Consider the following 26,598-nt stretch of genomic DNA (forward strand, 5'->3'; position numbering starts at 1 on the left):
TCTATCCATCTATCCATCCATCCATCCATCTATTTTACCTGCAGGGCTGATTGCAGTACTGTCCCTACAACCTGAGCCTGCTGCTGTACACTGGACGCTTTACATTCCAGCTCAGACACTGCAGACTCCCAGCCAGAGGGGTTGCTGTCTGGCATCCGCACACTCAGTTGCTGCAGTCTCCGCAGGTGGGTGCCCAAAGACAGGAAAAACTTCTGTGTAGATTCAAAAGGTGACATACATGATGGCCTGAATGAATGGCCTGCTCTGCCTAAAACTGTAATGATGCTGTAGTCTGCGTGTTTTACACACGAAGCACAGCATGTTTGTTTTTACAGGGTTTTTTTTTTATTTATTTATTTAGCATTTGCGTAGCTGATAAACTTGTTTGTAGGTATGTAGTAAGTTTACCTTGTGTGTGTTGAGCTGTGTCTGTAGTTGTGCTGGATTGTTGAGCTCCAGCTGAGAGGTGCAGGTGAGTTTCTCTCTGCCCAGATCCAGCAGTATCTGTAGACCCTTCAGTATCCTCTCACTCATCTGCTGCTGATCTAAACTCCACTGCACAGCTCCAAAGCGCTGCTCTAAATCACTCCACACACTGTCCAATACTGCCTACAGAGAGTGGACATTATTGTATATTAAACACAACCTTGAAACTAAATCCATGTCTCTTTAATTACACTATTGCAGTCTCACATTTTCCCCTCAAAACTGTTCCTTAACAAGTTTTCATAGTAACTATTGTGGTGGGGTGAGCAAGAGACAGACAGTGGGTGTGGTGTCAGGCCTCGGAGAGGCGTTTGTTTTAAATAATAATTAACATAAAATAAAATTCAGCCTGGCTGAACGACAGCCTCAGAGATGGGGCAATGATAACGAGAGGGAGGGGCGGATCGTTCTGCCACACTATGTCATGCCTCTTCTTTGTGTGCTGTTGACCACCCAATCAGAATTAACCTTAAGTAAAAACCTTCGGCTATGTTTCAGCCTAAAGATTCAAAACGAGTGGGAATATGAATAATTTTTGTCAAATGATTTTCTGTTTTCTCGCATTTGCTCAAATACCTTTTTATATCTCTATTGTTTTTATATAAAGCCACTTCCTAACCTTACCCTAAAAGAAAACTTTTTTTATAAAAAAAACAAACAAAAAAAAAAAAAACACATACTCTTAATTACCAAAGTTCAGCCATGAAACTGATAGGTCCTTTGAACTTGTTATCTGTTAACCAATTGGCTCGCTCACATTTGACATGCTAAGCCAATGGGGTCACATGATGTAAGCTGTCAACTTACGTAACTTTCTTTGTCTAAAATTGCTTAGTTTTGCAGATAAGCCGTTTTCACTACAGCACGCTGCAATATTTTCTCTGAAACCCACCTCCACCCCAGCTTCACATGTCTAGATCTGCTGCATGGGGATCATTTGTGTCTATTTGTGCTGCAGCATGTCCTACATGCTTGATGCAGCATGTCGTGCGTTTTATCTATTTGTGCAGAAGCAGCAGCATGTCCACGTGCTGAACTCAGTATTTCTGTGTATTTTCTAGCAGAAGCAAGTTTCAGTACTTTCTCTATAGCAGCAGCAGCAGCAGCAGCGTAGTAGATCTAGTTCACCAAGAGCAATATCCTATCAATATGTCATACCCACATTAATATGTTAAACCTTTCAGAGAGTTGTCATGGCTGAACTTTATTTATAAATCATTTATCCAATTAAATTTCTCCTCAAGCAATAGATATGTACACATCCTGTACACACACTCATACCTCCAGAGTGCTGATCTCCTGTGTGAGGGATGAGGGTTGACTCTTACTCTCAGTCTCCTTTCTGAGTTCTGCCAGCTCTCTCTCGCTCTGCTCCACTTCCTGTTTCCGCCTCGTAACAGCCTGCACATGGATGCACAGTTAAAGCAAATGTCAAAAGCTTAAATGCCAACTTAACTTGACTTCATCATGAACAAATCATGATCTTGTGAACTTAAGGATTTTAAAGTTCTGTGTGGACATAAACTAATATTCACAATGCAATATTTGTCCACTCGTCCACCCAGTCCACTTGGACCATTTGTTAAAAAGACAGGTCAAAGCTGCAAAAATGGTTAATTCAGAAATCTTCATGGTTGTGATGTCACAACCACACACATTAGTTAATTAACATACAGTATGAGCACCAACGTTATCATATTAACACTTGTTTATTTTTCAGAAACTTGGCTTGCCTGATGAATGACATTGTGAACTACACTGGTGCACAGAGGTTAGCCAATCATAATTCAGGTCATTAATATAAAAGTCTTAAAAGTACAGTAGCAAAATCAGCCTGAACATTTTCCAGGTGCTGTGCTATTGTAGTTGTGCTCGATAATTCCTGAGAAACATTTAAAACTCAATTCATTCATATATTCAGAACGCAGTATTTTTTCAGTAGTGTTAAACAAATCTTCACGCACTGATCCCCAGGTGTTACCTGTGGTGTAATTCACAGGTGCATCTGCTCACCTGTAGCTGTGTGTGAAGGTCATGATGGGTTTTTCCATTAGTTGTTCGGTAAAGGGGTGACGTGTTAGTTAGTACCGAGTCATGCAGGTCTTTCACTCTTCTCTGCAGGGTTTAACATACACAAGGAAAGGTTACAATTATGTTACACTGGTCAAAAATATAAGATAAAATGCTAAATAAAATGAAAGCTGAAGTATTTAATTTTTTTATGTGAAAAATCTTTCTCCTGTCCCAGCTTAAAATGCAGGGACAACTATAAGTCATTTGTATGTTGATTTCAGCTAAAATCATAAAACATTATCAAAACATTGCAGTTTGATTGAGCATCCCAACCAGCCTGATATTGGCTCAACAACCAATGACGTGAGATTGGGTGAGACCATCTGTTTGGTTGACCAATGGCAGACAAGGGAGAGTGTTTGGGTGTTTGTTCTGTCAGAAATGAATAATTATTTTTTCATTTCTGTTTGGTGATGTAAATGGTGCAAAAATTACACACTTCAGCATTAATGAAAGGCATTTAACAGGACTGAATTCAAACAACGAAAGTGAAATTTACAGAGAATTGATGGTTTTAACATTGCAAAATGAATTATATAATCAGATCAAATAGAACATAATCATGGGAACAAACATGGGACTAAGGAGAACGTTATGTTTGACAGTTTGTTGACTGCTATTTCATAAACAAGAGTGAGTATTCATGACAGTTATGAGGGTGAGAACTATGCAGGTTTAGACTGTTAAAACCTGCCAACATCCAACTGCTGACATATAACACTTATGTGTAAACACATAAGCATCAGTTTTCTGAGCTACTTAGTGTTTGTTTGTGTTGGTATGGTTTGCCTGTGTGAAGTTAAATGCGAATCTTGCTGAGTATTTGTGCAACAGCAAAAACAGCTGAATTTAGTAAGTATGGATTTTGTGTAGTATATCAAAAACTGTTTAAAATGGACAGTTCACACTGGGCACATTCTTGTATTAAAAAACAGCTAGATGCAGTGCACAAGAATGGAACATGTGATGAGCTTAGTGTCATGATCCTTCTCTGTCTGCCCTTCTGTCTTTGTCAGTTTTTCATCTGTGTGAGTTTGTTTATGTATGAGCACATGGCTTAGGCTAATGTTAATTTCTGCAATGTGCTCTCCCAACTCCAGCCCCTCTGGCCTCACCCCTAGTTTAGTCCTCGTTATGTTGATTGTCTTCAACTGTTTCCTCTTGTGCCTTGTCTGTATACAGTTGTGCTCAAAAGTTTGCATACCCTTGGAGAATTGGTAATATATGTACCATTTTTAAAGAAAACATGAATGAGCAGGCAAAACACATTTCTTTTATTTCTTATGGGATTCATATTCAACTGTAGGTTATAACAGAATGGCACAATCATAAAACAAAACATGGCAACAAAGAAAAAAAATGAAATGACCCCTGTTCAAAAGTCTGCATCCCCTTAGTTCTTAATACTGTGTATTGCTCCCTTTAGCATCAATGACAGCATGCAGTCTTTTGTAATAGTTGTCTATGAGGCCCCATATTCTTGCAGGTGGTATAGCTGCCTTCAGGTCATGCAAAGCCTTTGGTCGTCTTGCATGAACCGCATGTTTGAGATCTCCCCAGAGTGGCTCGATGATATTAAGGTCAGGAGACTGTGATGGCCACTCCAGAACCTTCACCTTTTTCTGCTGTAACCACTGGACGGTCAACTTGACCTTGTGCTTAGGGTCACTGTCATGCTGGAAAGTCCAAGAGTGTCCCATGTGCAGCTTTCATGCAGAAGAATGCAAATTGTCTGCCAGTATTTTCTGATAACATGCTGCATTCATCTTGCCATCAATTTTCACAAGATTCCCCGTGCCTTTAGAGCTCACACCCCCCCAAAACATCAGTGAGCCGCCACCATGCTTCACAGTGGGGATGGTATTCTTTTCACTATAGGCCTTGTTGACCCCTCTCCAAACATAGCGCTTATGGTTGTGACCATAAAGCTCTATTTTGGTCTCGTCACTCCAAATGTGCCAGAAGCTGTGAGGCGTGTCAAGGTGTTGTCGGGCATATTGTAACCAGGCTTTTTTGTGGCATTGGCGCAGTAAAGTCTTCTTTCTGGCAACTCGACCATGCAGCGCATATTTGTTCAAGTATTGTCGTATTGTGCTCCTTGAAACAACCACACCGTCTTTTTCCAGAGCAGTCTGTATTTCTCCTGAGGTTACCTGTGGGTTTTTCTTTGTATCCCGAACAATTCTTCTGGCAGTTATGGCTGAAATCTTTCTTGGTCTACCTGACCTTGGCTTGGTATCAAGAGATCCCTGAATTTTCCACTTCTTAATAAGTGATTGAACAGTACTGACTGGCATTTTCAAGGCTTTGGATATCTTTTTATATCCTTTTCCATCTTTATAAAGTTCCATTACCTTGTTACGCAGGTCTTTTGACAGTTCTTTTCTGCTCCCCATGGATCAGTATTTAGCCTGCTCAGTGCATCCACGTGAGGGCTAACAAACTCATTGACTATTTATACACAGACACTAATTGCAATTTAAAAAGCCACAGGTGTGGGAAATTAACCTTTAATTGCCATTTAAACCTGTGTGTGTTACCTTTTGTGTCTGTAACAAGGCTATGTAATTCAAGGGTATGTAAACTTTTGATCAGGGCCATTTGGGTGATTTCTGTTATCATTATGATTTGAAAAGGAGCCAAACAACTATGTGATAATAAATGGCTTCATATGATCACTAACCTTAAATAAAAGACAGTTTTTTTTTGCATGATCAGTCATATTTACAAAATCAATGCCAAAATTTCACAATTTCTACCAGGGTATGCAAACTTTTGAGCACAACTGTATATTGTGCTCCCTTTCCTCAGTTTATCATGTTTAGTTCTTTTTGTGTTCTTACCAGTTTTCTCCCTAGTGAGAGGGTTGTGTTTCCTGTTTGTTTTTGTTTTGTTTAATAAAATCATTTATTTTACTCATTCCTGTGTTTGGATCCACCTTCCTGCTTATGCACTGTGACTCTTAGACTTGAATACTGATAAGAGCAATGCATTGGTCCTAGTCCTTTTGGACCTAAATGCAGACTACAACACTATATATCACAGTACTCTGCTTAACAGACTTGAGAACCTCATAGGCCTATCAGGCACTGTCTTAAATTGGCTGACTGTAACTCTACAAAACATGAGATACTATATGGTGTTCCACAAGGTTCAATTCTTGGACCACTTTTATTTTCATTGTATATGCTGCCATTGGGTAACATAATTCTGGAATACGAGGTAAACTACCATTTTTATGCCGACAACACTGTATTGTATATCTCTGTAGTGCCAAATGACACAGAAGCATTAAAAAGATTGTCTGAATGTTTGTCCAACATCCTATTATGGATGAACACATACATTTTGCATTTAAATGAACATAAAAAAGATACTTATTGTAGGCTCAAAACATGAGAGGGAAAGAATTGAAAGTGTACTAGGTGAAGATTCTAGATTGTGATCTGAATTTTAAATCTCATATAAACTATGTTCCTAAGACCTGTTTTTTATCATCTTCGAAATATCACATGAATTCGACCATTTATTTCATTAAAAATGTATTCATGCTTTTATTTTTCTCTCATCGACTATTGTAATGCACTTTATACTGGTATACCTAAGAGTTGTATAGATAGTCTGCAACTGGCGCAGAATGCTGCAACCAGAGTGCTTACAAGATCCAGGAGGAGAGACTTGAGATCAGTTCTTAAAAGTTGAACTATTTTTTAAATTGACAGTATCTTAAAACACAAAGTTCATGGAGATGCACAACACAAAACAGCACTGCCAAGAGACTTCCATCTGATGCATGTGTACATAGAACAATTTAGAAAGAGTGCAGAAGAAATGCAAGAACATGTCCAGCATGAAACGCCGTTTACTGTGTAGTTTAATCTATTAACTGCTAGAGACACTTTAACTGACTGCTCATCCATCTATAACTGAGTTAGTGTTGGTAATAATAAATGAATAGAAGATAGAAATCTGACCTGCAGCTGAGTTGTGTGCTTTATTCGGTCCTGTAGCTGCTCCTGTTTCTCAGTGAGAGTCTTCTGAACGTCACACACACGCTGCATCATCAGATCCAGGCAAACAGAGGTCTCTGATACCAATGAACCCGAACCTAACAACTTTATGACCTCTGACCCCTGGATGGTCAACATGGCACCCAAAGACGTAAACTCTGCAGATAGACTCTATCAACCACACAGAGAAGAACATAGTAATGAATATAGGAATGACCAGACAGACAGCCAGACAAGATGAATGGAGGGCTAAATGGATGGACAGGTCAATGGATGGAGAAACAGATGGATGGGTGTAAACCTGTAGCTGCTGCAGCTGGTTTTGTATGTCCATGTGTGAGGTTGCTGGCTGAAACAGGAGTGTGTGTGTGACAGAGCTGAGAGTGAGATCCACCCCACTCAGCATCTCAAACAGACCTTCATCCAGATACTGATGATCATGCTAAGAAAGAAAGAAAGAAAGAAAGAAAGAAAGAAAGAAAGAAAGGTCAGATACTGCGTAGGACCAAATCAATACTGAATGTGCCCTATGTTTGTGTGTATCATGCTATCTGGTACATCATTATGTGGTATGAAGTGTGTGTGTGTGTGTTTGATTGACACCTGCGTAACTGCTGAGTGTTCCAGTTCTTTGACCTGTGTGATGTTTGATTGAATCTCCTGCAGACAGAAAGAAACAGCAGATCCACTCCACAAACATACAGATGGAGCGAGAATCTGCTTGCACACAGATAGAACACAAAGAAATTACATTACATTATATTCTAGTGACACATAAATGATCAAACAAGCAGACTGTTTAAAATAATTTGGATTTCACAAGGCATTATAATTCAAATATTGAAAACATTCAGGGATTAATGTGTAAACAACACAGATTACAAACTGAAATTCACAAAAGACTATTAGATTCATTTAAAAATTATAGATTCAGGTTGTTTAGTGTCAGGATTGATAGGTATGATCTCTAAATCAGGTGAGTTCAGACCTCAGATGAATCATTATCTTTGTCTCCATCCTGGTCTGACTCTGCTGTCTTGGTCAGTCTGCTTCGAAGGTGTGTCCACTTCCTGTGGACCGCTAACTCTAATTCCTGTCTCTTGTCATCATTATTTTCTGCTGCCGAGGGGCTGCAGGGCGACAATCAGTGTTATATGCAGGTGTATATAAGCATGAATTGTACATTTGTGAGTGTTGTTGTGTGTATTTAGATACCATGTCTGTTTCTCTATGCTCTGGCTGTGTGCTCGGGCTCTGCTGCCTTGAATTGCAATGGCTTTAGTTAAATCCCTCTGTTCATTCAAACCATGCTCCAATTCCTGACAGAAACAGAGAAAGAAAGAAAGCGAGAACTGGGCTTAATATTAAGTATGTGAGTGTGTTTGGGGTCAGTTGATGGAAGTGTGACCTGGTCAGTACTGAATTGTCACAAACATATTGTAGATATGTGCATACTCAACATTATTATTGCCGCCATCACCAAAACATTATACATGTTATTTGAAGCAGAATGTTTTTTAATTGATGTGTGCTTTTCTTTATTATTTGGTCCAAGTCATCAATTTCAAAAACTTTTTTTTTTAAATAAAATTTTAGATTTATAATGAAATAAATTAATATGGTGGCACAATTATATTTTTGTCTACAAAACTAATTTCAAACATTTAAGCATATGCCTTCAGATCAAAAGATTTTTAAGATCATGGGAAAAATTTTGGTCAAGTGTTTCAAAACTTTTGACCGGTAGTGTATATAAACACATAAAATAAATATTTTTTTCTAACACAAAAAACATTCTGCTACAAATAACCTGTATAATTTTTTGGTGATGGCGGCAATGAAAATGTTGGCAGGACACAGGACAAACTTTATTGTTAAACGGTTTTTGGAAACTTTAATATTTAAAGTGTGTATGCATGAATATGTGTTTTACTCTCTGTTGTTGCAGACTGCTTTGTCTGAACAGTTTGCCTCTGGATGAACTCAGCATCTCCTGCACACTACGCTTTAACCTGGCATGCAGGGGGTGCTCTTGCTCAACATGCACCTGCAGGGAGAAAGAGTAATTTAACACCTCAGACAGCCTCATTTTCTAAGCTCAAAACCAGGCACTTTGCAACCTCTCGCTCGCAACACTTGAATTTAATACCTCAGAAATGGCACATGTAAAAATCAGCTGCATTTGAATGCTAATGATCACCTTCTGTCATCGCATGCAATTGGTTCATTAGGTTCCTCACAACACCAAGATCACACTGTCCCCACCTCTACAACAGCCTACAGAAACACACACACATTAAAACCTCACTGGATGTGTGTGTCTGTACATGATCTTTGGTGTGTTTCTCTTGCAGCTGTAATTGTACAGTCACTAGTCAGTTCTTCAACAACTGGAGTCTCGTATTAAGCGAATCAGCCTCATGTTGCTCCTGTTCTTTCAATTCACACACACAGGAAGACAGGAGATCTTTTGCTCAATCTCCACGAGAATCGTTTACACAAATACATTTACAAATACAAATTAAGACACACCCAAACTAATATTCCATTTCACTCTACAGGGTTTCCAGCCTTTTTGCCAATGAAATTCCATGACTTTTCCAGTCATTTATGATTACTGGATGCAGAATTTTAAAAACTATTTAGATTCAGACCTATTCATTATTAAATTATTCAGACTAATTTTTGAACTGTTTAACTGTTTAAAAGAACGATTCACTTACAAATCGGACATCACTATGGAGAATGATGTTCACAATACAGAAAATGTAATAATTCAAAAAAAAGTTGCAGTTTTATTAATAAACATTAGTAATAGATCTATATATTGGCCAGGCCAATTGGCTATTGGCTGCATGATTGGCTGATTAAAGGAATGTTTGGGGTGCAATACATGTTAAGCTCAATTGACAGAATTTGTGGCATAATGTTACAGTCGAGGTTACAGTGAAGCACTTACAATAGAAGTGAATGGGGCCAGTTTTTGGAGGGTTTCTAGGTAGAAATGTGAAAAAAAGCTTATAATTTTATAAAAGCACTTGCATTTATACTTCTGTAAAAACTTGTGTATTATTTGAGCTATAAAGTTGTTTAAATTGTCATTTTTACTGTCATTTTAGGGTTTGTTGACATTACATTGTCATGGTAACAAAGTTGGAAAATTGGCTTTGACTTTACACAGAAAAGGTTTGTAAGTGATTTTAACACACTAAAATCAAGTTTACACACATATCGTTTATGTCTTGAGGCTATACTTTTGAAAAAGTTAATATTTTAATGTTAAAAAATTGGGCACATTCACTTCCATTGTAATTGCCTCAGTGTAATAGAGATTTTTTTTTTTTTTTTTTTTTTTTTAAAAGAAAAGGAGGAGCAAGTCAAAATAAATGTTTGTGGTAATCAACATAATACCACAAATACTGTTGACTGAGCTTGACTTTTATTGAACCCGGAGCATTCCTTTAAGGATATTGGATATATTTAGGATAATTTTCTGTTTTCTAATATTTTGGGGGGATTTTGAGTAAATATTGTGTAAAATTATTCTTAATTTAAATTTAGTCATTTGTGTAAATCGTACTTGATATTACTGAATTAGAGAGGGGATACAGAGAAGGGCTGAGAGGCAGGTAACAGGTGTTTAATGCTTCATTTTACACAATACTCCACCAGGAAAAACAAACAAAGATTAAAAAAATTCTCATTAATAATCCAACAGTTTAAATTGTGTAATGAATATAGAATATGCTGTTTGTATGGTAGTTAAAACAGTTTAACCACTCAGTGTGTTGGAGCCCAGCTAGATTACACACACACACACACACACACACACACACACCTACAAACACACACACACACGCAAGCAAGCAAACACGCAAGCAAGCAAGCAAACAAACTAAGAGGTAAAGGGTACATTTTAACCTGATCTAAAATTTCTACAAATCCAGAATAAAAGATATATTTCATTTTTTCCCATTTTTTATGGAAAAGCACACATACAATGCCCTACTACCTCACATATATCACTTAAATAAGTGTCCTATTAAAACCTGTCTCTGTGACAGCCATAGGCTCTATTAATAGCACACACACACACACAAAAAAAATCTGTTTAGCCAATCAGAAGACTTTCATTTGGGCGTTCAGGTTTGCTGTCTTTGGAGGGTGGGGTTAGGAGAGAGAGGGCAGTCTAATTAAAGTGTGGCCATATCTGGTGGAAGCTGAAGAAATGGCAATCATAATTTACTACAATAAACATAAGCAGTAATATCAGCTCTAACTGCAATAATAAGACACATAACCACATTCATACAACACAATGAGACTGAACATTCATTGCCAAACTAATGAAATCACAAAACACAAAATTCAAACATCCTTATTCCCTGTAGGCTTTAGATCACTTAAAAAAAAAAAAAAATCTGCCAGGCTAAATGAAATCTAAATGAAGTTTAACCTGCATAAACTGTCTGAAAGGTATTGCATCACATTTTGACAGACAGGGTGTTATCTATTACCCAGTAATATCTCACTTCAGATATGTTTAATCAGTGGAAGTGAGCTCTCATTAAGACTGAAATAATATCTGCACTGAGAAAAGCCACAGGAAGGAACAGTTTTCTTTAGAAAAGAGAAGATGAATGCATTGATGTATTCATACATCTGAAATACATTGCTGTGTGGGTACTCAGAGATGCACATACATGTCAAATGTAAGTGTGTCTCTTTGTGCAAAGAGAAAGAAAGAAAGAAAAAGGTCACAGGTTCACTCCGTTCTAAAGGTAAATAACAGACTCGCATTAATTGGTTCACTGAGCCATGCTCTCCGCCCACTCATTTCTATTTAACGTTCCGCTTTCCAACACTTCTATGTACTGCAATGATTCAACTCTAAGATGAAAGCAAAAGTAAACATAGTTGCAAGCAGCAACTACAGGACCAAGCACTAAATGGCAACTATTGCACCACATTAAGCACAACACAAAGAACACGAAGACTAAATACAAAGCAAATATGATTTTGCAAGTTGCCCCTGGGCTAGATCGAACCAGTACAGTACCTTTCCATTCCAAGTTACTGTGCACTATCCACTGCACCACATTGCCACAAGGTTGAAAGCTGCCAAAGGGACATACTTAACGAGAGTCAGCACAGCAGTTACTTCAGTTAACTTTGTATTAGTGTAACTTTTCAACAAAGATGAAAATCTAAATTCTGTTCTGTCATTTCTGTGCGGCTTGGTCTGAAGATCACCTGAGACATTTATTTTAGTAAACTAGAGTTTTAATATAAGGGGAACATTACAATCACCACAGGAGAGTAATCAGAGGAAGCAAGAATGTTCTTTTTAGACCAAACAGTTCAAAAGTTATATGCAACAGTATTGTGAATTTGTTAACTGGTGGTGGCGCTATGGAGTTTGGCCTAGAGACCCCAAACTTGGTCAGTGGCCAATTTATACCCACCCCTATCAATGTACCAAATATAATAATTTTCCTGTGTACAATTCATTGCTGCCTTAAACTTCCATTAGGGAAAAAAAAGGAATAATAATAATAAAAATACCAGTTAAAAGCAGCAGTGATTGGGGAGTGCCTTACAAAACACAATACAAAGAGCTCCAGTACTATAGAAATTAAACTGTAAGACTTTCCTATTTGGGGATCAAACCCCCAACCAATAGATCTGTTATTATTTTGTTTACATACAGGTAGCTACTGAAACTAATCTAATCTAATCCTTGTTTGCACGGGACTGTATTTCAGCTGGTCAGTGCATCTGTATGCCACAACAATTGTAAACAAACATCAAATTTTCAGTCTAAACAAATGGCTAATATGGTACATTTTGTTGAAATACCTGTATATTTGAACAATGTGACAATCATAAACAGAAGTGACTATTTCCAATGTTTCATGAGATCTGTGATTACTGTCATCTGCAAACACTTTGATCTCTGAGCAGTAAAAGAAATCACAGCTGTAAAACACTAGAGAAAATGAAGGAGCAGTTCACAGAGAAAGAACTGATTTCCACAGAAATCGATAATGATTTTAGGAACTTTTAAAGTATTGAACAGTGACAGTCCTGTCTTTTCTCCACAAAAAGAAAATATAAAAGACACTTCAACTCTCAAAATTGCCTAAAATTTGAAATTGACTTAAACTGGCAGCCTACCCCTTTCATGGCTGACAGATTAACTAGTGCTGCATTTACTGAAGGAAATACCAGTGATGAAAAAGAATAAATTGCAGAATAAATGCAAAAATACATGCAAGAATGAGCACTGTAAGGATAAGTGTCTTTGAACCAGGCACTAAAAACGGTTCATGGAACAAGAACGAAAACTGAAAACGAACAAAATTTTTTGCAGAACGTAACCGAAAATGTGAACAAAGAGATTTTCAGTTGTTCCGGAGTAAAAAAAATATTTTTAAATGCTGGTAACTGGTTATAATCGGTTAATTTCGTTCTGATAATTTTGTCATGAAACTAAAGGCAAAAGCGTTTATCACAATAATTGTTTGTAACTAAACCACTTCATTGTGCCCGCAAAAATTAAATATGTGCTTTGATCCTGAAGGAAACTGTTGCATCACACATTTATTTGCCTAATTGCCCATTGTGGGTGTCACATTCTGTAAATGAAGACCTTTTTAACAACTATGCGTAATTACTACATATACAGTAAATACACGGCTAATCCAGATACAATGGAAACATTATTAGAGAGTTGTTTCCACGTTTTCATTGAATTATTGTTAGATATGATGAATTAATATAGATTTGATGCTGTCGGGTTTTGACTGAGATGCAAATCTGTACTTAAAATGATACTTAACTGTTAATTAACGGTATGCTTGTTATGATTTCTATGCTGATAAATCCACCACACAAGAAAAAAAATGTATTGCTTATTTTCATTTATTTTGGTGAGGCGAGTGGCTTATTTTGGGCTTGTTTTTCCTGCCCAGGTTGCTTATTTCTCTTGCAAGATCTGGCAACACTACAATTGGTCTTTCACCCACACATTAGCGTAGAGTACTGTCCTTTTAAAAATAACATTATTGACTGTTCTTTTATTTTGTTGTAACCAGTTACCATTTGGAAAGGAGGCTTTGGAACTTCTGAACCGAAACGAAAAAATACTGTTTTTGCTCAGAACGAACCGAAATCGTTTTTAGTCCTTTGCAAAAAAATCGAACAGGTTTAATGAGTTCAACTCATCTCCTATCCAACACCAGCAGCAGTTGGATGAACAGTACTGTGCAAAAGCTTTAGGCAGTTCAGTAGTTCATATATTGATGTAATCTGTGAATAGAGGTAAAGGTAAATGGATTTGGCTTGCTGTCCATAGTAGAGGGCTCGAGCTCGAGACTCGACCCGAATCTCAACCGATTTCCTGCTGTCCTGGTTTTAAGTCTCTCATATCACTATGCTGTCTTTTTCTTCTAACATACAGTAATAAAATAATGTCTCAAAATAAATTTTTCATTTCCATATATTTATTATATATGGAAATATATTAATAATATTTATTAATTTCCATACATTCCATTTATTTATTTGGTAAGTAGCTGTGTAATAAGCAGAAAAATGTACAGTCAGCTGGTCTTTATTGAAAAATAACCTCATTCATTGTGATACAACCCTGACACCCTATCATGGTTTATTTTGTGATAATGACCAGCTGACTGTACACAAAATACTAAGTACACAACTTCAAGCTGATATATTTCCTTTGACCTTTGAATTGCAGGTAGGTGTGTGTGTGTTTGTGTGCAGTCACCTGGCAGGTCTGAAGTTGTTGTTCAATGCTGTGCTGCATGGCTGCGTCCTGCGCTGGCTGTCTCAACCCTTCCAGGCTGACCTGTGCTCTCTCCAGACACACCTCCAGGTGCTCTGCCCTCTCAAAGCAGGCATGGAGCAACCTGTCATTGGACAACCATCCACCCGAGTCCCTGGTTTCACCTGCGGCCTGGACGGTCATACACAACAGCAGTTTAACAGACCCACAGACAGCCAGAGGAACAAAAAGAGAGAGAATGATATCAAGTATTACGAGGCAGGGGAAGGGCGTGTAATGGAGACAGATGGGTAAAGGTAAAGACAGAAGAGAGAGAGAGAGAGAGAGAGAGAGAGAGATAGCACACCTACTCTGGCTGACTGCTGCAGAAACACACAGTAAGTTCACAAAACACAAACTGTCACACACTGGGTGTGTCCACTGACCGACAGAGAACCACAACACAAATTTCACATTCTCTCACACATCTCTGATCTCTTTTCCTTCCTTTCTCTCTTTCACACAAGTTTAAGTCTTTTGTTTGTGTCTTTCTCAGTCCCCCTGGCTCTGTCTTCCTTTCAATAAACAATCTCAGTTTTCATACCGGTCAATTTTCATGTGGCTTCTCTCTCTCTCTCTCTCTATGTTTCCCTGGCTTACTTCACCCACCTGCGGCTACAACTACTTCCTGGAATGTTGTCACACTTTCGAGGGCAGCTTGTGTGACAGGGAACTCTCTAACACACGTTTACTTTGCTATCAAAATCCAATAAAATTATATTGTTTTATATTAAGCCGATTAGAATTACTATATAAAAACCTTACGCTTATATAAAAACAATTAAAAACATTTTTTGTCTTTATTTACCAATCTACTGTCGTATTGAAGACGTATTGAATATTGCCAAATGGGAGATTTTGTCAGATTTAGGTCACTGTTTGGGACATTTTTGTCCTCAAACTATAGCTACAGTACAGTACACGCAAACACACACACACACACACACTAAATAAAGGCTTAAAAGAAAGAAAGAAAAAGTTGTACATTTGCCTTGAACTGATGCAACTGGCCCAGATGCATACTGTAAAATACTGGTGTCACTGATATGTGTTCATTCAATTCATAGAACCTACCTTTTGTCTTCCACATGTTATGAAATTTAAAGGGGTCAGATCACAAGGAATCAGATTTTCATTGATATTTAGAGATAAAAGAGTTAATGTTACTATAAAACATACCATAACTCTCAGAACTTATCAACGGTAAGTGGTAGTTATGGGAAAGCGTGTTCATGATTGTGTGTAGCACCTCTGCATATATTTCTGTAGAATCGCGATGTTAGGAAATAGTGGGCGAAGTTTACATTTGTGCTGTTGTGTACACTTAAAGTTTGGATTGTTTTGTGAGCTAGTCAAATTCACCCGCAAACCTGCAACTTGCGAGCAGCAAAGTGCTTTTGCTTATTTCATATACAAAAAGGCATTTACATAAACCTCCTGGGGGCATTCACACTGAACACATCCTTGCACTAAAAGAAGCTAGACGCAGCGCTACGAATAGAGTAGGGATGTCCCTAAAATACTACATATCACTACTGTATAGTTATGTAATATTCACTGTAATACTATTAATACTCATACTATTACTACTGCTACTACTAATAATAAGCCAATAATAATTGCATAATATTAAAGGAATATCTCACATATGTAATGATCTGTTGTTTAGTACTTTATTTGACAAAAATGTTGTATTTTAGATTATGCTGTGAGGACCTGTATAAAAGTACTTCATGTCATAAAAAATACTGCAATGTTGTGTTGAAAATAATTTTTTTCTATTTTCATTTGATTAAAGTTTCAATTAAATTAGTAAATTTAGACACCCTTTTATGATCAAATGTAACGAAACAGATTTTAAATGTTAACATGCAGAGATGCTTCTGTTCATGGAAAAGAACCTGGCCCATACATTTACAAAATAATCCTTATTGATTGACAGCATTCATATATTGGTTATTATTATAGTTGGGGTTTTTTTTTCTGTGAAATTTTAGATTTTTGAAAAACTTTTGACAATGTGAGAAATAAAGTTGACCAACTTTTCTTTTTTTGATAATGTCTTTTCAGTTAGTTTCTGAAACCAGTAAAGTCAGCAGGTCAGCTTGTGAAAATTGTGATTTTTGATAATTTGGTGACAGCTAAAAATGACTTGTTTGTCTTCTGATTATCAATTGCTGAAACAATAAACATGCTGTCCTCAAATCATCAGTCTCACAGTATTGTATTTGAAAATGGCAAAATGGCAGAACTACATTTTGACCATTTTTGACACAAAAACCTAAATAACATTTAAAATTTTAAGTAAACCTCAGGGGAAAAATAGACATAAAAATAATACAATATGACCCCCTTTGTTTTAAAAATGGATTTCTCACTTTGTGTGCATACAATATGTTTAGCACAGACCTTTACCTTAGTAATAGTAATAATAACATGAATGTTAAGGTGTTTAATATTAATAATCAATGGTTAATGATTAATAAAGGATTATTTTAAGGAATCACCTTTACCAAAGGTAAAATTCCTGTTATTGAATCCAATCTCACACAAACGTTCATATCTCCACACATTACACTGCATGCCCAATTATTAGGCAAATTGTATTCCTCAGGATTAATTTTATTGTTGAACAAACACAATGCTCTCAGTCAATCTGAAATGTTATTGTACCTCAAACCTGAATGTTTAACAAAGAAAAAGTGAGATTTGTCTTTCTTAGGGGAATATATATATGTGTGCACAATTATTAGGCAACTAAATTACAAAAAAACAATTCTCCCAACTCAATTGTTTATTCTCAATTTTTAGAGTAGGTGCAACAAATAAGTAACACAAAATGACAATTAAATAACATTTTTGGCCTTTCAAAAATATTCAGTGACCAATATAGCCACCCTTCTTTTCAATAACTGCCATGAGCCGTCCATCCATGGAGTCTGTCAGTTTCTTGATCTGTTCACGATCAACTTACGCTGAAGCAGCAACCACAGCCTCCCAAATGCTGTTAAAAGAGGTGTATTGTCTTCCCTCACTGTAAATCTCATGTTTGAGAAGGGCCCACAAGTTCTCAGTAGGATTTAAGTCAGGTGAAGAAGGGGGCCCAAGTCATTATTTGGGCATCTTTGAGACTTTTGCTGGCTAGCCAAGCAGTGGAGTACTTGGATGCATGTGATGGAGCATTGTCCTGCATAAAGATCATGGCCTTCTTGAATGCTGAGGACTTCTTCCTCTACCACTGCTTGAAGAAAGTACTTTCCAGAAACTGGCAGTAGGTTTGAGAGCTGAGTTTCAGTCCATCTTCAACTCGAAAAGGCCCAGCTACCTCATCCTTAATGATAGCAGCCCATACCAGTACCCCTCCTCCACCTTGCTGGCACCTGACTCGAAGTGGTGCCATGTGTCCATTAGTGATCCAGCCACGGGCCCATCCATCTGGTCCATCAAGAGTCACTTTCATTTCCTCTGTCCATAAAACCTTTGAAAAATCTGTCTTCATGTATTTCTTTGCCCAATTTTGACGCTTCAACTTGTGAATCTTATTCAGTGGTGGTCGTGTTTCAGCCTTCTTGAACTTGGCCATGTCTCTGAGCACTTGGCACCTTGTACTTCTGGACACTCCAGGTAGGTTGCAGTTCTGGAATATGGTAGCATTGGAGGATAATGGGTTCCTGGTAGCTTCACGTTTAATTCTTTTCAAGTCTTTTGCAGTTAATTTGCACCTTTTCTTCTCCATGCATTTTTTGCGCCCCAGTTGACTATTCGCAACAAAACGTTTGATTGTCCGGTGGTCACGCCTCAATAGTTTAGCTATTTCAAGAGTGTTGCATCCGTTTGAAAGGCATTTTACAATATTTTACTTTTCAGTGTCAGTTAAATCTCTTTTTTGGCCCATTTTACCTGAGGTAATGAAGCTGCCTAATAATTATGCACAACTTGATATAAGGTGTTGGTCACTTTTGCCACACCCTCCCTCATTACACAAATACATACCACCTGAAATTTACTGAATCCAATAAGCATTCAAGTTTATATGGTATGGAGTTGGAAAATGTACATGAAAATAATGATAAGATCAGAATACTCACTTGGGCACGCAGTGTAAGTAGTCTATTCCATGTATATCGAACAATAAATGGAGGAAAGAATGGACTGGATTCCCGGAATGACAAAATAGTCAGGATGAGTTGACGAATACAAGGTATGTGTAAGAGTCAGTGGGCTACATTCAACACTAGTGTTTCTGTGCTTACCAAAGATTTGCCCATGGCAATAGACTCTGTCTTCTCCCGGTGGGGTCTGACTGTGATTTGTGTGTGTGTAGTTGTGTTTATGTCCTGAGTACATGTGTGTAAATCACAAGATTGTGTGCTTCTGCTGCCTAACCCCTGATTCTCTGTGTCTGATGGGATGTGTGTATGATGCTCTGGTGTTTTCTCTATGGGTTGTATGGAGCCCAGGCGCTGAGGCAGATACAAGGTGGCCTCTGAGCCCCCTAAATGAGTGAGTTGACAAGATGTGGATGCTATTTCTGAGACCCCCACAGGTTTTGCTAAGGTCCCACCCTTCCCTTTGTCAGGTGTCAAAATGTCTTCTGCCTCTATGGGTGGGGCTTGAGACTTTGAATGTTTGTTTATGTATTCTGTGAGGGTGTGTGTGAGTGTGTCACTGGTGTGTGACGTCTGTTCCCCCCTCCATGCACACTGTTTCTGACACAGGCAGAGAGAGAGAGAGAGAGAGAGAGAGAGAGAGAGAGAGAGAGAGAGAGAGAGAGAGAGAGAGAGAGAGACGAGCGAGTGTGAATTTTTTGTTGGAATTTATTATTGTTCTTTTATCAGACATGAAAGGAACAAGAGGGAGAGAATATGCACAGGTGTGTAAAAGAGCTCAGTGTGTTTACATGGCACAGAAAGAAACAAATACTAAACATAAATAACATAAATAAACCATATACTTCTATTCAAATACTATTCTTGAGCCGGAAAATCCTTCATCTCAGAAAATAAGTCATGTTAAAGTTTCATCAAAAACAGTAAATAATTTGTAATACACATGCACTTAGACATTACTGTGCAGAATGAACTGGTACAGAAGCTTGCAGAAATTATGTTTGCATACATTTATTTCACACCACGAAATAAAATACGTTCAAAAATCCTTTCACAGTAAATGTCCTGTTTTAAAAAATTATGCAAAAAACACTGGAATACAAAAAGTAAACACATGCCATATAAAAGAGTTTAGGGTATTTTTCATATTGTTCTATTGTATTGTATTTAGTAGCTACAAGTCAAGCATCAAGGACAAGTTATCATGCAATGATAACCATGAAAAATTAACAATATATATGTATTAAAGTAATAAGGCACTTTATATTTCTAAATAAATACTTAAATATCACTGCATAATAAATGTGCTTTGGAAGCATTTTGAACCTAAGGATTCAGTTTACAGGATGCATTGTCTGTGGCTCTCTAACACATGTCTACACTGGAAGAGAGCAATGTTATATTGCGCACTTTTCTATTTGTTAGGGAAAAAGTGATTTACATAAGCAGGCCAGAGACCAGAAACATCACATGCTGGCTTTGGTGCAACGATCAGAAGTTCAATTTAATAATTAACAACAAAAGTCATAGCAATGAATTCATACATGATACTGGTAAATATTATTATTATTATTATTATTTTTATTTCAGAGGTATGAGGAAAATAAAGTGTCTGGAGTAGCTGTGTTGCATGTCAAAAAATAGTAATGCTGCATTCTTCCACTGAAGTCAGACACACTGCATTAGGTGCATGAAGTCGATTATAATGAAAGTGATCTAGTCATTTGCAGTGTAGACAAAGTATAACATGTAAACATTATGATATTATGAAAAGTTACAAATACTTTTTTTTTTTTTAGAATGTCCTGGCAGAATAAGAGGACATCATAAACATTTTAAAGAAAATCCAAAAGTCCAAGGAAGTTTATTACATAGCTTTTTTTATTATTATTTATATAAAACCGTTTAGCTTATTTTCTCCCTTGTTTAGTTCTGAAGAGATTCTCTATACACAACCCTTTTTTTCCTTGTTTTTTATTTTATTTTATTTTTTTACAGCGCTCCAGAACACATCTGCCATGTAAATACATTGAGAAGAAAGTTCTAGCTCTAAAAATGTCTACATCTAGGTGTTGCAGAGGTGGGAGTTAAGACATGGACGATCTGTATGGAGAGAACTAGCCTACTACTAGGAGACCAGACACCTCTGCTGGCCTCTGGGAGAGGACGTGGAGATCTCAGTAACAGAGGAGGTATTGGTTACCATGTCTGCAGGGAGAAACTGGCTTTCCACTGTGGTATCTGCTTCAGATAAAGCTTCTGACACATCTGTTTCTGAGGCAACAGATGTGTCCACATTCACCTGCAGACAAAAAAAAAAAAAAAGAAAAAAAAGAGGAAGACCAATCTTAATCAGTATTATAAGGTTAATAAAAAACAGAAATAACACAGTGCAGTAAAAAGAAGAATATTTTGTCTTGCATATAATAGACTGACATACGCACAAACAAACAAACAAGATCAGAAGATATGCTTTGTGTTTTGGGACTTTCTGTGTTCATTGTCGATTAGTATGATCAAATTTCTAACTTTCTGAAGAGGTTTTTTATTACCTTTGAATCTGTTTCTTTTGGTTTGTTAAGACAATCTTCTGTAGATTCTGTAGAACTAACTGGAGCAGCAGAATCAGTTTCCTACACAATAAAAAACAGGTTTATTATTGTCATCCACAGGATAATCCAGAGCCTTTTAGAGAACAGGGCGGGGCATTTTTTGTCTGAAATAGTTTTGCGTGCCCTCGCAATAAGTTTTGCATCCCCTCGCAATAGTTGTGCATTACCTCGCAATAATTTACCATAATTTTACTACAGTAACCATATTTTAACCATTATATTCATAGTGAAACCAAAGTAATATTAAAGGAAGACGATTACTATGATAATAAAAATCATAATTTGTGATTACTATAATTTTACTACAAATACAATATGGTTTCTGTAGTAAAACAATAGGAATGCCAACCATTGCAAAGGCACGCAAAACATACAGGTGCATCTCAATAAATTAGAATGTCGTGGAAAAGTTCATTTATTTCAGTAATTCAACTCAAATTGTGAAACTCGTGTATTAAATAAATTCAATGCACACAGACTGAAGTAGTTTAAGTCTTTGGTTCTTTTAATTGTGATGATTTTGGCTCACATTTAACAAAAACCCACCAATTCACTATCTCAAAAAATTACAATACATCATAAGACCAATAAAAAAAACATTTTTAGTGAATTGTTGGCCTTCTGGAAAGTATGTTCATTTACTGTATATGTACTCAATACTTGGTAGGGGCTCTTTTTGCTTTAATTACTGCCTCAATTCGGCGTGGCATGGAGGTGATCAGTTTGTGGCACTGCTGAGGTGGTATGGAAGCCCAGGTTTCTTTGACAGTGGCCTTCAGCTCATCTGCATTTCTTGGTCTCTTGTTTCTCATTTTCCTCTTGATAATACCCCATAGATTCTCTATGGGGTTCAGGTCTGGTGAGTTTGCTGGCCAGTCAAGCACACCAACACCATGGTCATTTAACCAACTTTTGGTGCTTTTGGCAGTGTGGGCAGGTGCCAGATCCTGCTGGAAAATGAAATCAGCATCTTTAAAAAGCTGGTCAGCAGAAGGAAGCATGAAATGCTCCAAAATTTCTTGGTAAACGGGTGCAGTGACTTTGGTTTTCAAAAAACACAATGGACCAACACCAGCAGATGACATTGCACCCCAAATCATCACAGACTGTGGAAACTTAACACTGGACTTCAAGCAGCTTGGGCTATGAGCTTCTCCACCCTTCCTCCAGACTCTAGGACCTTGGTTTTCAAATGAAATACAAAACTTGCTCTCATCTGAAAAGAGGACTTTGGACCACTGGGCAACAGTCCAGTTCTTCTTCTCCTTAGCCCAGGTAAGACGCCTCTGACGTTGTCTGTGGTTCAGGAGTGGCTTAACAAGAGGAACACGACAACTGTAGCCAAATTCCTTGACACGTCTATGTGTGGTGGCTCTTGATGCCTTGACCCCAGCCTCAGTCCATTCCTTGTGAAGTTCACCCAAATTCTTGAATCGATTTTGCTTGACAATCCTCAGAAGGCTGCGGTTCTCTCGGTTGGTTGTGCATCTTTTTCTTCCACACTTTTCCCTTCCACTCAACTTTCTGTTAACATGCTTGGATACAGCACTCTGTGAACAGCCAGCTTCTTTGGCAATGAATGTTTGTGGCTTACCCTCCTTGTGAAGGGTGTCAATGATTGTCTTCTGGACAACTGTCAGATCAGCAGATTGTGTAGCCTAGTGAACCAAACTGAGAGACCATTTTGAAGGCTCAGGAAACCTTTGCAGGTGTTTTGAGTTGATTAGCTGATTGGCATGTCACTATATTCTAATTTTTTGAGATAGTGAATTGGTGGGTTTTTGTTAAATGTGAGCCAAAATCATCACAATTAAAAGAACCAAAGACTTAAACTACTTCAGTCTGTGTGTATTGAATTTATTTAATACACGAGTTTCACAATTTGAGTTGAATTACTGAAATAAATGAACTTTTCCACGACATTCTAATTTATTGAGATGCACCTGTATTGTGAGAGAACGCAAAACTATTTTAGAAAAAAAATAAAATAAAATCCAACACAGTCCTCTAAGGGGCTCAGTAGTCTTGTTCTCTCCTCCAAAATAAATAAATTATTCATCACGTGCCACATTTGCAAATGGAAATCACAGCATTTGTCAAGTACAGGAAGGTTCTGAGAGATGAATAAATACCCTGCAAATGTATGGAAGGTGAAGTTATACTGCCCCCTAGAGGACGAGCAAAGAAATGCACAATATCATGCAACCAAGAAGCAGAAACTGCTGGTTCTGGAAAATAAAACCAAAATCTAACTAGTGAAATAATTTAAAGGAGAAGTGTGCAATTTTCAAAGTAAAAATACTTTCTCCTATCCCAGCTAAATATGCAGAGACAAAGTAAGCCATTGCTAGGTTGATTCTCCTGAAAAACAGTACACACTGTGGCACTTTCAAAACATTGATCTGTTTATGATGATACTGTTTGTCCAACCAATGGAAAATGGGGGAATACAGTCATTATTTTGGCAGTTCTGTTTGCTGCCACTAGTGGCACAGAAATTACACACTTAAACTTTAAGAAAAACTAAAACACTAAAGACGTGATAAAGCAGGATCTGGAAGTGAAAGAAACAAGGACTTAAGGAGGAAGAGGAGGATGATGATAAAGAGTGAGAAACAGCATAAGACGTGTTCCAGGAACACAAGTCAAGGGAAAAGAAGGAGTGAAGAAAATGAGAGATAAGAAAAGAAAAAATCAGGAGGTGCCCAGATCGAAGTCTCGGATCACTCTCCATTACCTCCATGACCACGCTGGTGGAAGTCTCAGAGTTCAGTGAGATGTGTGAGCTTTCTCTTGCCTCCTCATCCTCATTTTCTATTTGATCTTCATATTTGTCATTGTCTTCATCTTCCTCCCCGTCTCCTACATCCTCATAGAGCTCCTCCTCTTCATCAGACTCCTGCTGCTCCATTATGTCAGAGACAAACACACACATGCTGATCAGCAGGCACAAACAAACCCATGCAAATGAATTATCACAGGTCCTATGAGCTTCATAGGCTATTCATATTCTCAGTCTATACAATATTCACAATATAAATCTCTCATATTATCATACCTTATTGCTTAATTATTATGAAACATGACTTTCTTTATACCACTGTATTTGTGTGTGTGTGTATGTGTGTGTGTGTGTGTGTGTACCTGTTGTTCTGTGGGGGTGCTCTTCTCAGTGATCCAGAGTCTCTGCTCAGGTGTGGACTGCTCCACTGTCATCAGCGTCGCTCCTGATTTCTTCAACACATCATCCTCTACATGCACAATCTGAATCTGACCACTCTCCTACATACACACACATATATTGTAATCAACATGTAATGGTGCCTCTAGGTAATTAAGTTCTAACATAAGGTTTTGCCTCACCTGTGCTTCTTCTTCAGTGATTGTGGGTGGAATAGAGAGGGGTGTGGCACTGATGGTCGGGGCAATAATGGACATGGCAGATGTAGCCTGCACCTCAGCTGAGTATTCTAGAGCCAACTGAGAGAAGATGGACACAATATTGAGACACTGTGCATGTACATTATGTTGTGTTTATCGAAATCTTTGAGAGAGTCTACCTGTTCTAGTTCTAGCAGTTGTTTCTGTAGAAGTTCAGCTCTTTTGAACACCAGGAGTGTGTTTTCAGCTTTGTCAGGAAGACACAGACCCTCCATACAGTTCTGGATTTCAGCTACAGTTCTTTTCATCAGGTCAATCCTGTCCTCTGTAGCCTGCAAACAAACACAAAGTAAAAACCCAGAGGAATCAGGTTTACACATATCAGTTTGTTTAAATGCAACTACATTTTTTTTGTCATTCCCTTTCAAATCACTTGTTTCATATTTCATTCCAGGCATGTTCTTCATTGGCACTCTTGTTAGGGTGGCCAGACATCCCATTTTCCTGGGACAGTCCCGTATTTCCCGGGACAGTCCCATATTTAAGCACTTTTTCTAGTGTCCCGAATTTTTCTGAAAAAATTGTGTTTTTTCCCATATTTCCACTCTCCAAAAATCTGTCAGAGGTATGAGACTCTATCGCCAAAGTAGCTTTCTCATTCACTCACATGAGTATTCTAATCAAAGGTAGCCAAGGACACAGCTAGTAAAACCAATAAAATCACACTATGTTATTTGAAGTACATGATTGGATTAAACTATCCAATCACAATCCCCTATCAATAGATGTCCAGTTAGTGAACTGAGTCAGTTTGAAAGAGCACACAGATGAAATTGCAGCTGGAAAAATGTCAAGGAAGTGAGCATGTACATTTAATAAAGATCTTCAACAAGAGTTTACATTTCTAAAAAGGAGTCAAAGACAGAGCCTAGTAAAGTGAGGTGTGAGATTTGCGGAGCTTGCTTTTCCATCGCCCATGGAGGCCGCACCAACATCGTGCAGCATGGTCATACAAAAAAGCATGTGGATGCTGCTAAAAGTAAGTGTGCCACACCAAGTGTTAGTGATTTTTTTGTGAAGCAAAGTTCAGAATCTGACAAGATGCATGCAAGTGAAGGACTTTTTGCTTATCATTCTGTTGTGCACAGCCATAGTTTTCGGTCGGCTGACTGCACTGCGAAATTTATCAAGAAATTGTATGATACAAAATTTTCTTCTGCCAGCACCAAATCTGAAGCTGTCATATGCAGCTGGACTATCAGAAATTACTGCAGCATGGCAACACAAGTTTCCTCTCTCTTGGTCCAGCTCTTGAAAGAATACTACACATTTTCAATGGTCTGTGTGCATACTTTCTTTCTCAAGGCCAGGCTGGAGGAATCATTCATACCCTCTGACATTAAAAAGCAGTTGGATGCCCTGGTTGAAGCTGGTGACATGCGAGCGGATGACTTCTTTTGTGCAGTGAGAAACTTTTATTCAGCATCAGTGGATTACCTCCAAAATTGGAGCTGCACATTGGATAACAAAGAAAAACATTAGTGGGCCCTACTGAGAGACTTCCCAGAGTGGAAAGATATTCAGAGCAGCCTTGAACACTTCTACCTCTGAATCCCCGCTCTCGGTTTAATTGACTAAACCACGCTCTTTGATGAGTGGGCTTGCAGGACAATCATTGTCACTCATCACATCACTGAGTAGAACATGAACAAGACGGCCATGTCTGAGTAATGGACAGATGTTTTTCGTGAGCAGAAGGGCAAGACCATCAACTTCGGAGTCTTAGCCAAGGTCATGGAGTTTGTTTTATGCATGCCTGGGACATCTGCATCTGTGGAGCGTGATCTCATTAATGAATGCAGCATGGACACCGGATAAATCTCGACTCAGTGTAACAGTCATGAAGGCAATGCTTTTCGTACATCTTAATTTTGGACTGGACTGCTCTGCATTTTACGATAATCTCTTGAAAGAGAAGCGCACACTGAGAAAAATTGCTGCCAGCGAAAAGTACAAGGTGACAACAGTTACAGATGCGGATGCACCCTCTACTTGACATTGATCTGCGCCTAGGTAAGGAT

The 26,598-nt window shown here is 37.9% G+C and overlaps 1 protein-coding gene across 1 annotated transcript in view; it reads right to left on the bottom strand.

The window, feature by feature from the left end:
• The window catches only part of LOC127413803 (nesprin-2-like), a 152,352-nt gene that overhangs the window by 47,807 nt on the left and 77,947 nt on the right, over positions 1–26,598 (bottom strand). The window contains 20 exon segments of the mRNA XM_051651217.1: positions 39–212; positions 409–609; positions 1,768–1,887; positions 2,500–2,601; positions 6,534–6,740; positions 6,871–7,011; positions 7,173–7,286; positions 7,558–7,699; positions 7,785–7,888; positions 8,503–8,616; positions 8,897–9,019; positions 9,022–9,058; positions 14,354–14,738; positions 18,980–19,124; positions 20,728–20,826; positions 21,077–21,090; positions 23,864–24,038; positions 24,281–24,418; positions 24,500–24,616; positions 24,697–24,849. Of these exon segments, the coding sequence (XP_051507177.1) occupies positions 39–212; positions 409–609; positions 1,768–1,887; positions 2,500–2,601; positions 6,534–6,740; positions 6,871–7,011; positions 7,173–7,286; positions 7,558–7,699; positions 7,785–7,888; positions 8,503–8,616; positions 8,897–9,019; positions 9,022–9,058; positions 14,354–14,738; positions 18,980–19,124; positions 20,728–20,826; positions 21,077–21,090; positions 23,864–24,038; positions 24,281–24,418; positions 24,500–24,616; positions 24,697–24,849 (2,805 nt within the window).

The sequence above is a fragment of the Myxocyprinus asiaticus genome, chromosome 23 (assembly GCF_019703515.2).
Source record: "Myxocyprinus asiaticus isolate MX2 ecotype Aquarium Trade chromosome 23, UBuf_Myxa_2, whole genome shotgun sequence".
Classification (NCBI taxonomy): Eukaryota; Metazoa; Chordata; class Actinopteri; order Cypriniformes; family Catostomidae; genus Myxocyprinus; species Myxocyprinus asiaticus.